The 19358-nt window shown below is 43.8% G+C and overlaps 1 protein-coding gene and 1 long non-coding RNA gene across 7 annotated transcripts in view; one reads left to right on the top strand and one right to left on the bottom strand.

The window, feature by feature from the left end:
• Positions 1 to 19358, top strand: part of rnf24 (ring finger protein 24) — a 181479-nt gene that overhangs the window by 114579 nt on the left and 47542 nt on the right. For all 5 annotated transcript variants that reach the window (XM_069923577.1, XM_069923576.1, XM_069923579.1 and 2 more), the window contains one exon: positions 12710 to 12751. In XM_069923577.1, coding sequence (XP_069779678.1) covers positions 12710 to 12751 — 42 coding nt within the window. The remainder of the gene's footprint in view (positions 1 to 12709; positions 12752 to 19358) is intronic.
• Positions 1 to 19358, bottom strand: part of LOC138757007 (uncharacterized) — a 105332-nt gene that overhangs the window by 71714 nt on the left and 14260 nt on the right. The window contains exon 4 of one of the 2 annotated variants that reach the window (XR_011353271.1): positions 2454 to 2855. This is a non-coding gene — a long non-coding RNA (uncharacterized lncRNA). Of the gene's footprint in view, positions 1 to 2453; positions 2856 to 12658; positions 12716 to 19358 lie in introns of those variants that run through there. The other variant, XR_011353272.1, reaches the window with a different exon arrangement.

Consider the following 19358-nt stretch of genomic DNA (forward strand, 5'->3'; position numbering starts at 1 on the left):
AATCACCATTGTGTAAAAATGTGTTATTCCCTGTGATCATGGGCAACAGAATATTAAGTTTGTAGGATGACAAAGATATAAGGTATAGTAAAGACTGTTACATGGAAAGAACTGTTATGTCCTTTGAACAATTAATACACAAATACATAGTGGCCTATGGGACCTTCTTCTCTTTTCTCCAGCTTAGATTGTTCTTAAGAGAAAGATGGGGTCCAACGTGGACTCCACTTGAAATTACTGAAACTGAACGAACAGTTTGGATGGGGAATACACCCAAATTTATAACAAAAATGTACTATGCTCTCCAGAGCGAAAGTCCAAACCCAGGGTTGCAGAGGTCAAGGGAAAGATGGGAGTCAGATTTGGGTGTAGTGATCTCCAAAAGAAGCTGGTCATATTGATGTAAGGACAGCATGACATCAATTATAAATGCAAGATATGGACTGGTTCAGTATAATTTTTTTACATCAATTACATCTTACCCCACAAAAGTGACACAGATCAAAAGCTGAAATTTCAGAGATGTGTTTCAGATGTGGGACTGAGACAGGAACTTTTCTACATGTCACGTGGTCATGCATGAAAGTGAGGCCATTTTGGCAAGTAATCGCAGAAACATTAAGCAGGAGGAGTGGCCTTCATGGGTGTCTCAGAGCTATATCTACTAAGTAATTTTATGGAACTAAGCAACAAATTGACCAAATATCAAATTGTATTTGTAAAAATATCACTAGTGGTAGTGAAAAAATTGGAAATCCAACTCCCCTCTACTTATAGCACAATGGACTGCAAAAATGAACAGCTGTATACCTATGGGGAAAAATCATAGATAACTTAAAAAATAAATATGACACTTTTTAAAGATCTGTCAGCCATACCTGGAGCATGTAGGGGCTCAGATACAGTAATAAAATGAACAAAAAAGAATATTAAAGTAAATATTATACATACCAAAACATAGTTTCCCCAATTGTACTCTATATATTTAAAATACATGTAAACTCTGACAGTGAACGGATTTGTATGTATGGAGGAGGATGGGGGGGTAGAGAGGGACTGTTTTGTTTTTGTTTTGTTGTGTTTGTAATAAAAAGTTTATTGTACTATGTATATTTTTGAAAAACAAATAAAATATTGGAAAAAAAAATCCAAAAAAATAAAAGGTGAGTGATCTGATAAAATTCTCACTTCATATTCAACTTCTGTAATTTTGCTTTGTAATTGAGCTGATACTAAAAAATAAATCTATCCTAGAATAAGAGTTGTGTCTATTTGAATAAAAAGAATAATCTCTTTCTCTTGGATGAATTCTTCTCCAGGCATCCACTACTTTCAGCTCTCCCATTAATACTAAAGTGACTTTTGCCACTTTTGTCATTATTGCCCTCGCTGATCTATCTAAAACTGGGTCCAGACAGATATTAAAGTCTCCTCCTTCTAAAATATTTTCATAAGCATCTACTAAATTAAGAAATGTTTCTTGAATAAATTTCACATTGTCAACATTTGGTGCATATAGATTCATAAACAAACAGGGTATATTTGACAGTGCCCTATAACATACCTGCAGGGTCTATTACAGCATCATGTACTCTACTGGAAGATTCTTATTCATCAAGATAGCCACTCATTTTGGTTTTGAATGAAACAAAGAAGGAAAGACCTATCCCACCCAGTCACTTTTTAATTCTTGATGTTCTTTGTCAATTAAGTGAGTTTCTTTTAGAAAGGCCAGACCCACTCCCATTTTCTTAACATTTGACAATATTCTCTTTCTCTTCACTTTTCCATTTACCCCATTAACATTAAAACAGATATTTCACTGTGTTATTCATCACAATATTTATGTTCCCCCTTTGCCTCTCCCAGGTTGCTCAATCTTTATCCTCCATGATGGAGCACACACCCTCCAGCAGTCCAGATAGAAAGGAAAGAAAATAAATACAGTTATATATATATATTTATAAACATAGTACACATGACATACATCAAGTAACCCACCCCCCTTTCTAGCATTGTTAATACAACACTAACCCCATCCATTGTACAGGTTGTGACAATTGCCATAAATATACACGTGGTACGATAGAAATCAGGCTCCCATTATCAGCAAATCCCTTGGAATATTCACCATATTACAGTTAATCATTCTTTGTATACGAGTTGTATCTGAATATAAAAAATAAGAAAACACACAACATTATCTTGAATTAATCACTCCACCAGTCTAATGTTTCCACAAACTCTGCTGCACGCTTTTAGTCCAAAAACAATTTTCTTTCATAATTTGTCGGAATAATTTTCAAAGTTGCTGGATGATGCAACACAAATTTTTATCCTTTCTGCCGTAGGGAGTTTTTAACTGGATTAAATTCTCGTCTTTCCTTCAATAAAGCCGCACTTATATCCAGATAAAACAATACTCTACTTCCTTCAAAATCAAGCAGGATTACCTCTTTCCTTCGCTCCTTCCGCCGCTACGATCAATATCTTTTCCTTGTCCTGATGTCTTAGATACTTAATCAACATAGAATGTGGTTTTCAATTTGATCTTGGTCGAGGTCTATGTGCCCTTTCAATTTCAATATTTTGTCCAACCTTCTCCACTCCCACAACTTTAGGTATCCAATCTTGGAAAAAAAACAGATGGGATCTTCACTTTCAGTGCCTTCCTTAAGTCCAACAATTTTAATATTGTTTCTTCTGCTAAAGTTTTCCAGTGTATCCAATTTTTACCACATTTTGTCCCTCTCAACAGCCAACACGTGTCACTCTCTACTTTTCCCACTTTTCTTTACATCTTCCACTCCATTTTCTACAGTCTTGACATTTTCATCCAAGTTACTCATAGAAACCTGCAAATTATTCACAATGGTAAAATATTTCTTAATTTGTTATTTCAATTGTGACAGAGTATATACAGTATACAGATACATTTTTGGGAGATAAATTGGGAAAAGTTTGTTAGAATAGGTCACATGCAAACACTTTAAAACAGATCTTAATTGAAATACTGGAGCTCTGCTAATGCTAGACATGTCAGCTCCACAGCTTTTGCAAAAACTTTGAGAGTGCTCAAGAGACCACTAATGGATTGTTGATTACCAAAAGCAACAGATGAAAGAGATTGTTGGAGCTGCATATTGTCTGCAGGAGAGCTTGCTGTTGTAAGAGGGTCATGTGTTTTTGCAAGCAGAAAGAGTCAAACAGGCTTTCTCTCAGAGAGAGAGAGAGAGAGAGAGAGAGAGAGAGAGACATACACAGATCACTTGTACAGTGTTACAGCCAGCAAGAGCAGGTGGAACTGGAACAGGACAAGCTGGCAAGAAGCCCCAGTTTGGAAGACAGCCTGGTCAAAGCCCTTGTGGTTCATGCAAGAGGAGATAACTGGTTGTCTAATGTTTCACTTGGAATAAGAGAAACAAAAATGAACTCTGTGGTGACCTGAAAGAAAAAGGTTATCAACTGGAGAACCCTGAAGGGGCAAGTTTTGTCAGCAAGACACTGAGGTGACTGATGGAAGTACGTCCTGAGCGGTAACCATTTACCTTTCAAGCACCAAAGCCTGGTGAACTTTATAAATGTTAAATTCTGTGAACAGTATCAGAATTGCCTGCAACCAGAGAACTTGGAGGAAAGAGAAGTGAGATTGGACTGTGAACCAAAGAACTTTTCTGAACTTACACACACATTACATGCACATGTGCTTAGAATTAGAAGGGGATAAGTTAGGTTAGTTAAGTCAATCGAGTTAAGTTAAAATATAATTCTATTTTCATGTTTAAAGATAATTAAAAGCAACTTTTGTTTAAGTAACCATTTGTCTTGGTGAATAACTGTTGCTGCTGGGTTTATGGGTCCTCTGGGCTCGTAACACTATTCTTCAATCCCCTCATTAAATCTTCTCTTTTTTTGATACTTTTCACTTTTTTACCTTTCGCAGATAGTAAAACTTTCTTCTGTATAAATTCTTGTTCCTCTTTTTCATCACTATCACTGTTTTGTGTGTCTGTTATGTCTTCGTCTTCTTCTTCTTCCTCCTCTGAGTCCTGTTGTAACAGCTGGAATCTCGCCCAGTGCTAGCAAAAGCGCGAGTTCTGCTGACTGCCGTTGAGGGCTCCATCTATTTCATGCACACGTGTCGTTCTGCGCATTTGCGAATGGTCTTATTTTTGGGCGCCATCTCCCCACCCCAACGATGAAGAGGCTCCTCCAGCTGCCCCAGCAGACAGGCCACTCGCACGGAGGGCAAATCGAACTCCAGCCTCAGGCTTACATTGTGCAAGAGGCCTCTGCTCTCGATCTTCTTCTGCTCACTGGACTCCAGAGGATCTGACAACAGATTTGTTTTTCTTTAGTGACATTCTTGGAGTGTTTAAATGTAGTTTGTTTCTTCACTGTTGACTTTTAGAATTTTGCTTAAATAACTCTTTTCAATCAATATTCCTCCTAGAGGGTTGGGTTCCTGCCTCCTGACTCTACGGCATCACATAACCCCCCACCCCCCACCCCCACCATCCTGCCGGTGTTGACTCTTCTAAGAAATATTATGGGGCCTCAGTCACTCTGAAATGGTGTCTTCCACTGGGATTTGGGGAGCAATGTAAGCACGGCCTGGTCTAACACGGACAGGACCAGAGGAGCACTGGTGGTGTGTGTCAGACAATGCATTGGTTGGTGGAATCAAAAGTTATTGTCATGAACATGTCACAAATTTGCAATAGCATCACCAGTGCAAGTAATGCCATAAACTACATTTTTTTAAAACTAAATAAATTAGTGCAAAAGAAGAGAAAAGAAAGTGAGATGGTGTCTGTGGTTCATTGTCCATTCAGAAATCTGAGGGCAGAGGGGAAGATGCTATTTTTGTGCCGTTGGGTGTTCACCTTCAGCCTCCTGTACCTCCTTCCTGATGGCAGCAGTGAGAAGAGGGCATGGTCTGGGTGACAAGGGTCCTTGAGGATAGCGTCTGCTTTCTTGAGACACTGCCTCTTATAGCTGTCCTAATGGAGTGGACTGGTTTCCATGATGGCGTGGGCTGTTCACAACTGCCTGTAGTCTTTGCCTGACCTGTGCATTGACACCTTCATAAAAGACAGTGATGCAACCAGGCAGAAAGCTCTCCATATAAATTTGTAAAAATTCCAAACTCCTTATTAAGAATCGCTGCTGGCGAGTCTTCTTCATAATTACATCAGCATAAGGGCCCCAGGATAGACCTTCAGAGATGTTGAAACCAACGAATTTGAAGTTTTTAAGCCCTTTCCACTGCTGACCCCGCGATGAGGATTGGTGTGTGTTTTACTGATTACCCCATCCTGAACTCCACAATCAGTTAGCATATAGAACACTACAGCACAATACAGGCCCTTTGGCCCTCAATGTTGTGCCAACCAATATATTCCTTTAAACAAAGTACTGAACCCACTCTACCCAGTAACCTTCTATTTGTCTTCCATCATGTGCCTGTCTAAGAGTCCCTTAAATGGCCCTAATGTTTCAACTTCCGGAACCATCCCTGGCAGGGCAAACCAGACTCCCACAACTCTGCATAAAAAAACTTACCCCTGATATCTCCCCTAAACTTCTCTCCCTTAAGTTTCTACTCATGTTCTCTGGTGTTTGCTATTCCTGCCCTGGGAAACAGGCGCTGGCTGTCAACCCTATCTATGCCTCTCATAATCTTGTAGACCTCTATTTTTCTACGATTCAAAGCAAAAGTCCCAGTTCCGCTAACCTTGCCTTATAAGAATTATTTTCCAATGCAGATAGCATTCTGGTAAATCTCCTCAGCACCCTCTCCATAGCTTCCACATCCTTCCTATAATGAGGTGACCAGAACTGAACACAGAGATTTGTTGAGTTGCAACATGTCCTCTCTACTCTTGAACACAATCCCCCTATTAATGAAGCCCTGCATCCTATAGGCCTTCTTAACTATCCTATCAACCTTTGCATAAACCTTGAGGGATGCATGGATTTGGACCCCAAGGTCCCTCTGTTCATCCACCATTAACCCTGTACTCAACATTCTGGTGTGTCCTACCAAAATGCATCACCTCACACTTAACTGGATCGAACTCCATCTGCCACTTCTCTGCCTAACTCTGCAACCTGTCTTTATCCTTTTGTAACCTTTGACAACCTTCAGCTCTATCTACAACTCCTCCAACCTTTGTATCATCTGCAAACTTTCTAACCCATCCTTCTGCCTCTTCATCTGGGTCATTTATAAAAGTCACAAAGAGCAGGGGTCCCAGAACATATCCTTGTGGCACTCCATTAGTCATTGACCTCCAGGCAGAATACTTTCCTTCCACTACTACTTTTGCTTTCTACCTACAAGCCAATTTTTTATTCACACAGCCAAGGTTCCATGGATCCCATGACTCAAGACTTTTTAAACGAGCCTCTTGTGGAGGACCTTGTCAAGTGCCTTACTAAGATCCATGTAGACCACGTCCTCATTCATTTCTTTTTTTAACTTCTCAAAATACTCAATTAAGCTCAAGAGGCATGACCTTCCCTTCACAAAGCCACACTGACTATCTTTGAGTAAATTGTACTTCTCCAAATACTCATAGATCCCATCCTTAAGAATCCTCTCCAATAGTTTGCACGCCATTGACGTAAGACTCACCGGTTTATAATTCCAAAGATTCCCTCTATTACCTTTTTTAAACAAGGGGAATACATTTGCTATTCTCCAGTCCTCCAGCACCTCCCCTGTGGTCAAATAGGATTCAAAGACCATAACTAGTGCCCCAGCTACCTCTTCCCTCACTTCCCACAGCAACCTGGGGCTATTTGGCAGCCTATAAACTACTCCCAACACAGTGATTGCTTACTTCCTATTTCTGACTTCCACCCACACCGACTCAGTGGATACTCCCTCTTCATCCTCCTCCCCTTCTATAGCTGTGATACTATCCCTGGCCATTACCCACATGAGCCAATCCTGCCATTCCTCCAGCCAAATGTCTGTAACGGTCACAACATTATAGTTCCACATACTGATCCATGCTCTAAGTTCATCCTCTTTATTCCTCGTGTTGAAATGGACACATTTCAACCCCTCTATCTCACTACATTTATGTTTTGTGCCCTGTCTGTCCTTCCTCACCAACTCAGAATACATAGCATCAAGCTTTTGACCTTCTGCGCTTTTCTCTGCACTCACATCCTGGTTCCCACCCACCTGCCAAACTAGTTTAAACTCTTCCCAGCAGGTTTAGCAAAACTGGCTGCCTGATCAGATCCCCTTCCAATTCAGGTGCAGCCCATCCTTTTTGTACAGGTCAGACCTTCCCCAGAAGAGATCCTAATGATCCACAAATCTGAACCCCTGCTCCCTGCACCAACTCTTCAGCCACGCATTCATCTTCCACAACTTTCTATTCCTACCCTCTCTGGCGCATGGCACAGGCAGCAATCCAAAGATTACCACCCTTGAGGTCCTTCTTTTTAACTTCTTACCTAACTCCCTATATTCCCCTTTCAGGACCTCATTCCTACTCCAAACTATGTCATTGGTCGCCATGTGGACCACGAAATCTGGCTGCTCACCCTCCCCCTTCAGAAAGCTGTGAAATGAATCAGAGACATCCTGACACTGGCACCTAGGAGGCTACTCACTATCTGGGAGCCTCAATCTCATTCACAGAACCTCCTACCCACTTGTATAACCAATGAGTCTCCAATCACCATAGCTCCCCTCTTCTCCCCCCTTTCCTTCTGAGCCAAGGGCAGTCTCTATGCCAGAGATGTGACAACCATAACTTACTCTTCCTCCCAACAGTATCCAAAACAGTATAGTTATTGTTGAAGGGAACAGCCACAGGGGTGGCCTGCAATGTCTGCTTATTCCCCTTCCCTCTCCTGACAGTCACCCAGCTACATGCCTCCTGACTTTTAGGGATGACTGTCTCCCTGAAACTCCTCTCTATCATTACCTCTGCCTCCTGAATGATCCAGAGTTCATCCAGCTCCCACCTCCAGTTCCCTAACTCGGTCTCCCAGGATCTGCAGCTGGATGCACCTCTTGCAGGTGCAGTCATCAGGGATAATTGTGCTATCCAAGATTTCCCACACCCTGCATTCGGAGCATTCCACTGCCCTAGCTGTCTCCATTAATTCTTATTAATTTAAATACAAATATCTTATTTGCCCTTAACTCGCTGGAATCAAGCTCGTCCTCAGCTCGCCAAAGACTCGTGAGCCATAGCCTCTAAATTCCACTCAGAAGCCTCATGAGCCAAAGCCTCTAAGTCCCATTCCTACCCTGAGCCACTCATACACTGGCTGATCTCCACTGTCAGCTCCTCTTGACCTATCCCTCTTTTTACTTGTCACTGCCCTTTATCTCCCACCAATCACCATTCTGTTTAACCCTTAACTTCCCCTCTGCTCCCTTTTAGACTGTCTCCCTCCAGTAGGTTCCCGACATTCACAGCACACACAGATCTCCCGAGCCTTTCGCTCCTCCTCTTTCAGTGATGGTCCCAAAATTCCAATACCAGAATCCCAAGTCCCAATCACTAGCGCTATTAAAGGCATTGCACTAACCTCAACGCCAACCGTGCCACCCTAATTTTCTAGTTCCTTCATTTTGCTCATGTTGAGTGCAAGCTTTTTGTTGTGACATCACTCAACCAGCTGATCCTTCTTACTCCTGTACACTTCCTTACTACTGTCTGTGATTCTGCTGGTGACCGTGGTGTCAAATTTATAGATGGCATTGAAATTGTGCCTGGCCAGCCAGCCATGGGTGTATAATGAGTGGAGAAGTGGGCTAAGCACGTGCTCTTGAGGTGAGCCTGTGTTGATTGTCAGTGAGGAGGAGACCTTGTTTCTAATTCGTTCTGACTGCGGTCTTCCGATGAGGAAGTCAAGGATCCAGATGCAGAGGCGGGGTGCAGAGGGCCAGTGTTTGGAGCTTGCTGATCAGTACTGAGTGTATGATGGAGTTGAAAGGTGAGCTGCAGTGGATGAAAAGTATGATGGTTTTGCATGTGATGTGGGCGTTCTCCATATTGAATGGAATGTGAGCAAAGTGGGAAAATTATGTTATACAATAGGAAAAAATCTTGGAAAGAGCAACAGAATGGTTAGCGCAATGCTGTTACAATGGTAGAAACCCAGGTTCAAAAAAGCTCGGACGTTCTCTCCGTGTCCCCATAAATTTCCTCTGGGTTCTCTGATTTCCTCCCACCCAGCAAAATATATGAGGTTGGTAGGTTAATTGGGCAGCACAGATATCATTAGCCAGAAGGAGTCATTAAATTTAAATTAAAACTGGAAATTTTTACTTGTCATGACAGTGAGGCAGGCTATTCAGCCCATCAAATCCATGCCAGCTCCCTGTCCATCCCATTCTCCTGGACTCCTACAAGGCATTCCCTCTCCATTACACATCAACTCCCCCGCAATACTTGGGTACGATGAGGGGTCGGTCGTTCACTGTGGCTGTTTAATTTTCCGGTACATCATTGTGATGTAGGAGGAAGACCGGCCCAGTGGAACAAGGCAGATACTTCACAGACCTCAGCAAGGGGCAGGGTTGAGCAAGGGCACTAGAGGCCACCGACCTGAGAGAGCAAAGGGGCCTTGTTTGGGGGGGTGGGGTGGGTGGAGAGAATGGGTGAGAGAGAGGACGTTTATTCTATGACCATCTATTGCAGTGTAACCTCACCTTTTCATTGGGTGATCTGTAGAATTTGAGAGGTAAGTGTTTCAAGTTCAACATTAATTGTTATCATCCAATTGTAGAAATACAACTGGATGAAATGGAGTTCATCGATCCTCGGTGTAAAAACAGTCAAACAGATATATAGACACAGCACACTTATTTACAAGTGACTCAAATACAATATGTATATACAAATAAATACATATTATTAAATGATAGTACATTCTCGGAGGGATTGTATGAGCAGCTCATCGGTCATTCAACAGTCTCACTGCCCATGGGAAGAAGCTGGAGGTGCTGCATCTAATACTCCACTGTAAATTTAATGCAGGCAAGTTCAAATGGAGCACTATGGATCACCAAAACACCAAAGAGAAAATTAAATCTGAAGATAAAATGTGGGTAATAAAGGAGAGGAGAGCAAACAGGAACATGAAAAGCCTGGGGATGTTCAAACAAAGTACAAAATCAATTTTTTTTTGAGCCAGACAAATAATTGAAATCTCTTTGGCTCATCAATATGGAACTTTTGCAGGTCATAGAACCAAAGTAATAATGCAATTTGTAAAAGTATTTTAGTCACAGATTTTAGTTAAAGAGCTTAAATGGCCTGCACTCCCAGCTATGGCAGGGAGTGCAGGCCATTACAGCCTACAAAGCGAGAGCGAACATTATAGATGGCTGTGATGCTTCACTACCCAATGAGCTGAACACCTCCTTCGCCTGCTTCAAGAAGGGAAACCAAACTGCCTACTAGAATCTCTGAAAAGGCTAAGGATCCTGCGATATCCGTCTCTGAGGGCGATACCAGAACATCATTCAAAAGGGTGAATCCTCACAAGGCATTAGGCCCTGATAGCATACCTTGAAAATCTGTGCCAACCAACTACTCAGAATGCTCACTGTCATTTTCAATCTCTCATTACGGCAGTCAGAGTTTCCCACCTGCTTCAAAAGGGCAGTGTGTGCTGCCTCAACGACTATCACAGAAGCTATAACTTCTACTGTGATTAAATGCTTTGAAAGGTTGGTCATGGCCAGAATTAACACATACCTAAGCCTGGCAATTCGCCACAATCGCTCCACAGCAGATACAATTTGGCTGGCTCTCCACTCCGCTCCGGATCACCTTGAAAACAGCAACTTATGCATAAGGCAGTTCTTCATCGACTACTGCTCGGCCTTCAATATCATTATTCCCTCAGTTCTAATCAAGAAGATACAAATTCTCAGCTTCTGTACCCTCATCTGCAACTGGATCCTTGACTTTCCCATTGGAAAGTTCATTTTAATTGGAAACAACGTCTCCTCCTCAACGATCATCAACACACGTGCACCCCAAGGATGTGTGGTTAGCCCACTGCTCTACTCATTATACACCTATGACTGTGTGACCAGGCACAATTCCAATGCCGTCTACAAGTTTGCTGGTGACACCACAGTTGTCAGCAGAATCACAAATGGCAATGAGGAACCGTACAGGAGGGAGATAGATCAACTCATTGAATGATGTAATGATAACAACCTTGCACTCATCATCAGTAATACCAAGGAAATGATTGTGGTCTTCAAGAGAAGGTGGGAGGAACAAGAAGGCTCAGAAGTGGAGAAGGTCAAGAACTTCAAATTCCTGGGGGTCAACACCTCCGAGGATCTGTCCTGGAGCCTCCACATTGATGCAATCACAAAGAAGGCTCGCCAGCAGCTATACTTTTGTGAGATTTCTGAGGTGGTTCGGTACGTCACCAAAGATTCTCGTAAACTTCTACAGGTGTACCATAGAGAGCATTCTGCCTGGTTGCATCCCTGCCTGGTATGGAGGCACTAACTCACAGGACAAGAGAAAAAACTCCAGACATCATAGACACCAGATTTCACTCCATCGAGGACATATACATGAGGCGGTGCAGCCTCTATCCTCAAAGACCCAGGCCATCGAGAGAAGTACAGGGGCCTAAAAATTAGCACAAGGGCAGCTTCTTCCCTGCTGCCATTAGAATCCTGAATGATCAAGTGAGGAAATAAATAATGAATAAATAATGAATATGTGGAGCCAAATCTGGATAAATCCCCAGGTCTGGATAATATGTTTTTTTTAAATAATTTAGAGATACAGTGGGGGCAAATGCACTCATGTGACCAATCAACCTACCAATCCCAAATATCTTTGGAATGTGGGATGAAACACTCGAAGAGAGCCCCCAATGATCTTTTCCGCTGACTTCACTATCCTCTGCAGGGTCTTGTGGTCCGAGGAGGTACAGCTTCCAAACCAGTAGTGATGCCATTGCACAGGATGCTCTCAATACCTCCTCTGTAGAATGTAGTGAGGATGGAGGGGGAGTACAAAGTAGGAGAATTAAAGGATATGGGGGTCATTGAATAGCGGATCAAGCTCGATGGGCCGGGTGGCCTACTCCTACTCCATGTTCTTTTGTCACCTCACCCAGCTGATTGTGGAGACCAGATCAGTGAGAATACTTAGAGGGGTGGATAACATTTTGAAAGATGAGGAAATCAAGGAATCCAGGATCCTGCACAGAAAAGATGAGGCCTGAGACAGATCAATCTTATCATATTTAAGGTAGGCTTGAAGGCTGAGTGGCCTTGTGCTATTTTCTCATGTTATTCTGTTCGAAATGGGTAGGGCTGGTAAGATACTTTTGGAGGAATCCACATCCAGAATCGATAAAAGTGAGATACACACGACAAAATTCAGGAAGGAAATCTCCTTACTCAGTTTGTAACTGGAATTTGGAACTCCTTCTAAATAAAGGGGTTGAGACAAATGACTTACTTTGAGGGGAAATGGGAAACTGGGAATAACTAAGGCGAGGCAAAAAGAACAAGAGGTCATTTTTGAGCAATGAACACGTCATTCAAGTATGAGCTCATACAGCTTGCAGCAATAAACAGTTGGCATGCTCGACAGTTGAGTCGTTGTGCATTTTATTGGTTGATACTTTGTGAATGACGGGTGCTTTCTCAGTGTGAATCATTGTGCTTCTCTTTGTTTTGCAGGTAATTCTGAAAGAGAAAGTAAAAGAACTCAATCTTCACGAGGTAAGGGAGAAACCATGAGTTCTCCTGGTGAACTCTCAGAACAGCTGATTTTGTTTTTAAACTCTGCTCACTAGACCCTTTCAAACTGCCATGTAAAATTTGCCCGGTTAGTACCCCAGTTAGTCAGCAAGTAGAAAAGATGTGACCTAGACAACCCTGTCGGGGAACCCAGTTAAACTTAACTAGGTCTCGTCCACAGGCGATATGAAAACAAAAATGGCTGACCCACTTATTCCGGTGACATGAGTGCTTGCGTGCATGCATCACTGGGCAGCCAGCATCTGAACATCTGGCAGTACTTCCAGTAAGTACATGATGCATCATTGCAGGGGTGGAATCCCCCTTAAATCACTGGGTTGGCGATTTAATGGGTAGGTCCCCCTGTAATTTAAAAGGTGCTTCCAGCACCTTTGCCCCAGTAATCGCATCCGAGTTCCAGGAGGGCAACCCAGGTGCTGCAATTTAAAAGAGGCTACTGTTTCCACCCACATCAAACGGCCTTGGGTCAACTGCCCATACCTGAGATTCCCCCCCCCCCCCATTACCCTTGTCACCCAGTTATCTGGCAAAGACCCGTCTCTGTGCCCAGTTGCCAATGCAGCCCCACCTGTCAGCGAATCAGGAAATAAAAGGCTCAGCGAGTCGAGGAGGAGCCAGGTCAGCAGAGATCAGTCACTTCGTGTGCAGGTTCATCATTAAGATGGAAAAGAGAGAGCTGTTCCCAGTGCAGGTGGGACGAGGCCAGGCGTGATTACAGGCTCCTTTTTGTGCTTGTAGGAGCAACGAGACTTCCCCTGACAGCAGCTAGTTCTCCAAAAAATGTGATTTATTTATAAATGTGTACAAAGACACAGTGAAAGGTTTTATTTTGCATGGCATTCATAGAACATCACAGCAATGTACAGGCCCTTCAACCCATAATGTTCTGATCTACTGTGTGTTAACGTACTTCACAACAATGTAATCCTTCCCTACCTCCCACCCATCAGCCTAGATCTTTCATACAGCCATGTGCCTATCTAAGACTCTTATAAATATCCCCATTGTACCAGCCTCCAACTCCACCCCCACCCCCCCACCAGTCAATGCTATCAAAGACTAACAAAGTCAGCACACGCTGGCATCATTTTGCAAGCACAGAAAGTCCATCCAGAGAAGGTGATTAGACGAGGATCGCCCTGCCTCTTTCAACCTGACTGCCACAGCCACCGCTGCTGGTTGCTGTGGTTCCCACATTGTCCATCGGCCAGCGAGGGGGGGGGGAGTGTGGGAGGGCTGCAGACACCTCGGTTCCACTGCACCTCCTTGACCCCAAGTCCCCCGGTTCCCAGAAGCCCCATGAACGCCTGGCGGAAGGCTTTCAAGCACCAAGGTAGAGCCCAGCCTATCCAGCCGCCTTCATTTCACCAAATTCAACCATCCGCCCTCCGCACCAGAGTGGTTGGGGGTGGGGGGGGGGGGGGGGGAGGAGGATGCGACTGAAGTCCCAGCGGCAGCTGCGTTCCTTCAGGTGAGTCGTGGTCCGCTGGCACAGGCCACCTCTCCTCCACAGATCTGCAGGACCTCCACCCCATGATTTGCCATCTGGATGTATAATTCACAATCCATGACCGCTTTAAGAAAGGTTTCTGCTAGTGAAACATGATCGTGCACCGACAAGGTCAGGTCCATCAGGTTTTGTATTTCAACATCCTTTGTTTATATTATGCTGTGGAGCTGGAGAGATTGAGGCTGAACCCATGGGATCAGCTTTGTATTTTCCCTGAATATGTCAAAATTTACTTATGAAATTTCTGACTGATTTGATTGCTGTAGGGCCTTTGTGTAGAAACATTTGTGGTCAGCTTACCATCGAAACCATTGTCAATTCAGAGATCTCATCCAGTCAACAGAAAGAGCTGACTGGGTATTCCCTGTTGAGAGGAATCTCTCAGGTTTGGTGCTATGAAAAGCATCCTTGCACCTTTTATGACATTTTTATATTTACTTGTGATAAAGAGATTTAATCAGGAATACAAAAAGGGGACACAAGATGAAAGAATAAAGGAAAATCCCAGAAAACTGTGTCTAGTGTCATCTACAATATATCAGTGATAACGGGGTAAATTGAATTAGCAAATTTGTACTTGACACAAAGATTGGGGGTGAAGTGGGCAGGCGAGGAAGGCTTTATGGCAGATGGAATTTAATGCAGACAAGTGTGCTCAAAGGATTGAATTAATTTTTTTTTTAATTATATTTAAATTTAGACATATAGCACAGTATCAGGCCCATGAGCTTGTGCCGCCCAATTACACCCTCATGTTTTTGAACGGTGGGAGGAAACCAGAGTCCCTTACCATTGGCCATGTATGTCCTACATTGGCTTGCACTTTGGGAGGACAGACCAGTGTGGGACATACATGGCCAACAGTAGGAAACTGCGGCATGCAGCCTAAAAGAGAGACCTGGGAATACAGATTCACAATTCCTTGAAAGTGGTGTCACAGGTAAATAAGGTCATAAAGAGGGCATTTGGCACAGTGGCCTTCATAAATCAAAGCATTGAGTACCGGAGTTGAGATGTTATGGTGAAGTTGATGAAGCCAAATTTGGAGCATTATGTGTAGTACTGGTCACCTAACTCCAGGAAAGATATCAGTGAAATAGAAAGAGGGCAGAGAAAATTTCTCCTCCCTTTTATTTGGGTGTCAGCCTGTACTTATTTCTCGACGAAGGGTTCAGGCCCAAAACATTGATTACCTTCAACTTATCATGAATGTTGCTTGACCTGCTGAGTTTCTCCAGTATTTGCACTTGACCCTAGCATCTGCAAATTTTCTTTCTGAACCTCCTCTGCACTGCTTAAAAAGCACGGTTAGCGACAACGCTGGTACACCACCAGTGATTGGGACTGGGTTTCAAATTCAACACTGTTTGTACATTCTCCCTGTGTCTGCATGGGTTTTCCCCACATGCTCTGGGTTCTCCCACCATTCAAAAACATATTGGGAGCTTGCAGGTCAATTGGATGACACCGGGTTGTGGACCGAAAGAGCCTGTTACCATTGCTGTATGTCTCCGCTCCATCCTCAACATTCATTGGAGCGACTTCATCACCAACGTCGAAGTACTCGAGATGGCAGAGGCCGACAGCTTCGAATCCACGCTGCTGAAGATCCAACTGCGCTGGGTAGGTCACGTCTCCAGAATGGAGGACCATCGCTTTCCCAAGATTGTGTTTGTGGCGAGCTCTCCACTGGCCACCGAGACAGAGGTGCACCAAAGAAGAGGTACAAGGACTGCCTAAAGAAATCTCTTGGTGCCTGCCCCATTGACCACCGCCAGTGGGCTGATCTCGCCTCAAACCGTGCATCTTGGTGCCTCACAGTTCGGCGGGCAGCAACCTCCTTTGAAGAAGACCGCAGAGCCCACCTCACTGACCAAAGACAAAGGAGGAAAAACCTAACACCCAACCCCAACCAACCAATTTTCCCCTGCAACCGCTGCAACCGTGTCTGCCTGTCCCACATCGGACTTATCAGCCACAAACGAACCTGCAGCTGTCGTGGACATTACCCCTCCATTAATCTTCGTCCGCGAAGCCATGCCAAAGAAAGAATGTCTAAATTAAAATTTAAAAATTTTTTAAATTTTAATTCAATCCCTTGAGCGATGAAAGCCAGCATTCAATTAGTCTTCTTGATTATTTACTGCAGCAAAAACTAACTTTTTGGGATTAATGACCAAACACTCCAGGTCTCTCTGCTCAATACCATGCAGCAATTTCTCATTATTTAATTAAATCATTTCTTTATGAAGTGAATGATTTTGCATTTACAGACTCCATCTGTCACATCTTGCCAACTCAATTAACCTCTCCCGATCTCACTCTCAGTGCCCTCCACCCTGTTTGCTTTTCCACTCAGTTTTGTGTCATCAACAAATTTAGATACACTACACACAACTCCCCCCTCCAATCACTTATGTACGTTGTGAACAGATGTGGGACCAGCACTGATTCCTTTGTATACTGATCCCTGTGGCACTGCACTAACCACTGATTGCCAACCACAGAACTCTGACAAGTGTGAGGTGTTGCACTTTGGTAAGTCAAACCAGGGCAGAACTTGTACAGTAAGTGGTGGAGTCCTGGACAGAAAGTGTCCTGCAGAAGAGAGAAGGGTCTGAGGAAGACAGTTCCCTGAAAGTGGCAACCCTTGTGGATAGAGTGAAGTGAATTTGTTTGTCAGGTTTGCATTTGTTGAGCAGGGTATTGAATACAGCTATATATGGCATTGGTGAGACCACACTTGATAGTAATGTGTGCAGTTTTAGTTGCCTGGCTACAAGAAGATTTCAATAAGTTGGAAAGAGTGCAGCGGAGAAACACCAGGATGTCGCCAGGATTGGAGCGGTTGAGTTTTAGGGAAAGGCCTGAGAAGTTAGCGGTAGGAGGCTGATAGTTGGCATTGTGTATCCATCGTGAACAGTGTGGTCAAATTAATGCTCACAGGACATTTCCCAGGGTTGACGATTCAAGAACTAAAGGGTTTAAGGCAAGAGGGGAGAATTTTAAAAAGGACCTGAGGGGCAACATTTTCACTCAGAGTAACTGCCGTACAACTATGATGTTCACAAGAGTGGCACAGTTGGCATAGCATTAAGACCAATGGTTCTCCACCTTTTTCTTTCTACTCACATTCTTCTTTGGCTTGGCTTCGCGGACGAAGATTTAAGGAGGGGGTAAAAGTCCACGTCAGCTGCAGGCTCGTTTGTGGCTGACAAGTCCGATGCGGGACTCACATACCACTTGAAGTAATCCCTATGCCATCGTGATTAGTAAGGGATTTACTTAAGGTGGGATGTGGGTGGGAAGGGTAGGTTGAGAATCACTGCTCTAGACCCAATTGTTACTGAAATATTTTGTTTGAGAAAAATTGTCATTGGCCCAGTTCCTTTGGAGTTAGGAAACCGTGCACATGACGAGTCAATGAGGTACGATTAAAACAGTGGTTTTCAACCTTTTTCTTTCCACCCACCTGCCATCTTAAGCAATCCCTTACTAATCACAGAGCACCTATGGCACAGGGATTACTTAAAGTAGTATGTGGGTGGAAAGAAAAAGGTTGAAAACCACTGGGTTAGCACAACACCTGTACAGTCGGGTTCGGGTTCGAATCCTGCACTGTCTATAAGGAGTTTGTACATTCTCCCCATGTCTGCATGGATTCTCTCTGGGGGGCTCCGGTTTCCACCCACCATTCAAAATGTACTGGGGTGGAGGTTAATGGAGTGTAAATTGGGCAGCACGGACTCGTGCACCAAAATGGCCTGTAACCATGCTGAATGTCTAATTTTTTTTTAATTAAAGACATTTGGGCAGATACATGGATAGGCAGGGTTTATAAGGAGACAGATCAATCGTAGGCATGTGGGATTAGTCAATTAGCTCAGCATGGACGAGATGAGCCAAAGGGCCTGAGCCTTGCTGTGCGACTTGATGATATTAAGAGAGCGAAGGTGTCCTGTAAGATGCAGAAACTCTGACTGTGAACAAGTTTGTGACAAGCCGAACACATAATTCTCTTTATCTCTGTGCGTCAGTGGAACCGCAGCAGCATGCATAGATGGAGCACGAGTGAGCCACACTGTCCTCAGGCTAGTCTAAACAAAATGGCCATCAAAGATAGTTCAGCATTTTAAATGCAGCTAAGTGTAATATTTAGTGAGGATTTGGAGGCCAAAACGCAGTTGTTGCTGGATGTGGGCTAAGGTAAGGGGAGGCCTAAAAGGGTGTGACCATTTTTACAAGACTGAGGAGATCTGGAACATTGTAATATTGGCCCAGAGCTGAGTGCCTCGAAACGCTTACTATGAATTTAATCAACATGTAAACACACTGGGTCCACAGTTTCCACGTTCCCTTTAAACACACAGGGTCCCTGGTTTCCATGTTCCCTGTAAACACACAGTGTCCCTGGTTTCCATGTTCCCTGTAAACACACGGGGTCCCTGGTTTCCATGTTCTTTTTAAACAAACTGGGTCCCTGGATTCCATGTTCCCTGCAAACAAACAGGGACCCTGATTTCCATGTTCCCTCTAAACACACCGGGACGCTGCTTTCCATGTTCCCTGTAAACACACGGGGTGGCTGATTTCCATGTTCCCTGTAAACACACTGGGCCGCTTATTTCCATGTTCCGTTTAAACACCCTGCATACCTTGATCCCACAATCCCTTTAAACTAGTGATTCCAAAAGTGGACACTGCCTCCCGTCCCCCCACCCCTGGTGAGGGTAAAGGGACCAGTCAGAAGGTGGTGAGGGAAAAGTGGGTGTTCCATACGTTCAGATTTGTTATTACTCCATTTGCTACAAAGTTTAACGAAGGAGCCAGTATCGTGATCTTTCTGGCCAGTAGTGAACAGTTTTAGCAAAATAAACAGCAAAAAGGCGTTCTCGCGAGAGCTGGTCTTGGTAGCCCCCAAGTGTACTGACATTAATAACCCCCTGCTCAGTGCCCCCACCACCACCCCCTCTCAGGACCACTGCCACCACCAACCCCCAGTGCTGCCACTAAGCCTCCACTCAGCACCGACACTTACCCCTCCTTCTGCTCAGTGCT

This window comes from Narcine bancroftii, chromosome 3 (genome assembly GCF_036971445.1).
Source record: "Narcine bancroftii isolate sNarBan1 chromosome 3, sNarBan1.hap1, whole genome shotgun sequence".
Taxonomy (NCBI): Eukaryota; Metazoa; Chordata; class Chondrichthyes; order Torpediniformes; family Narcinidae; genus Narcine; species Narcine bancroftii.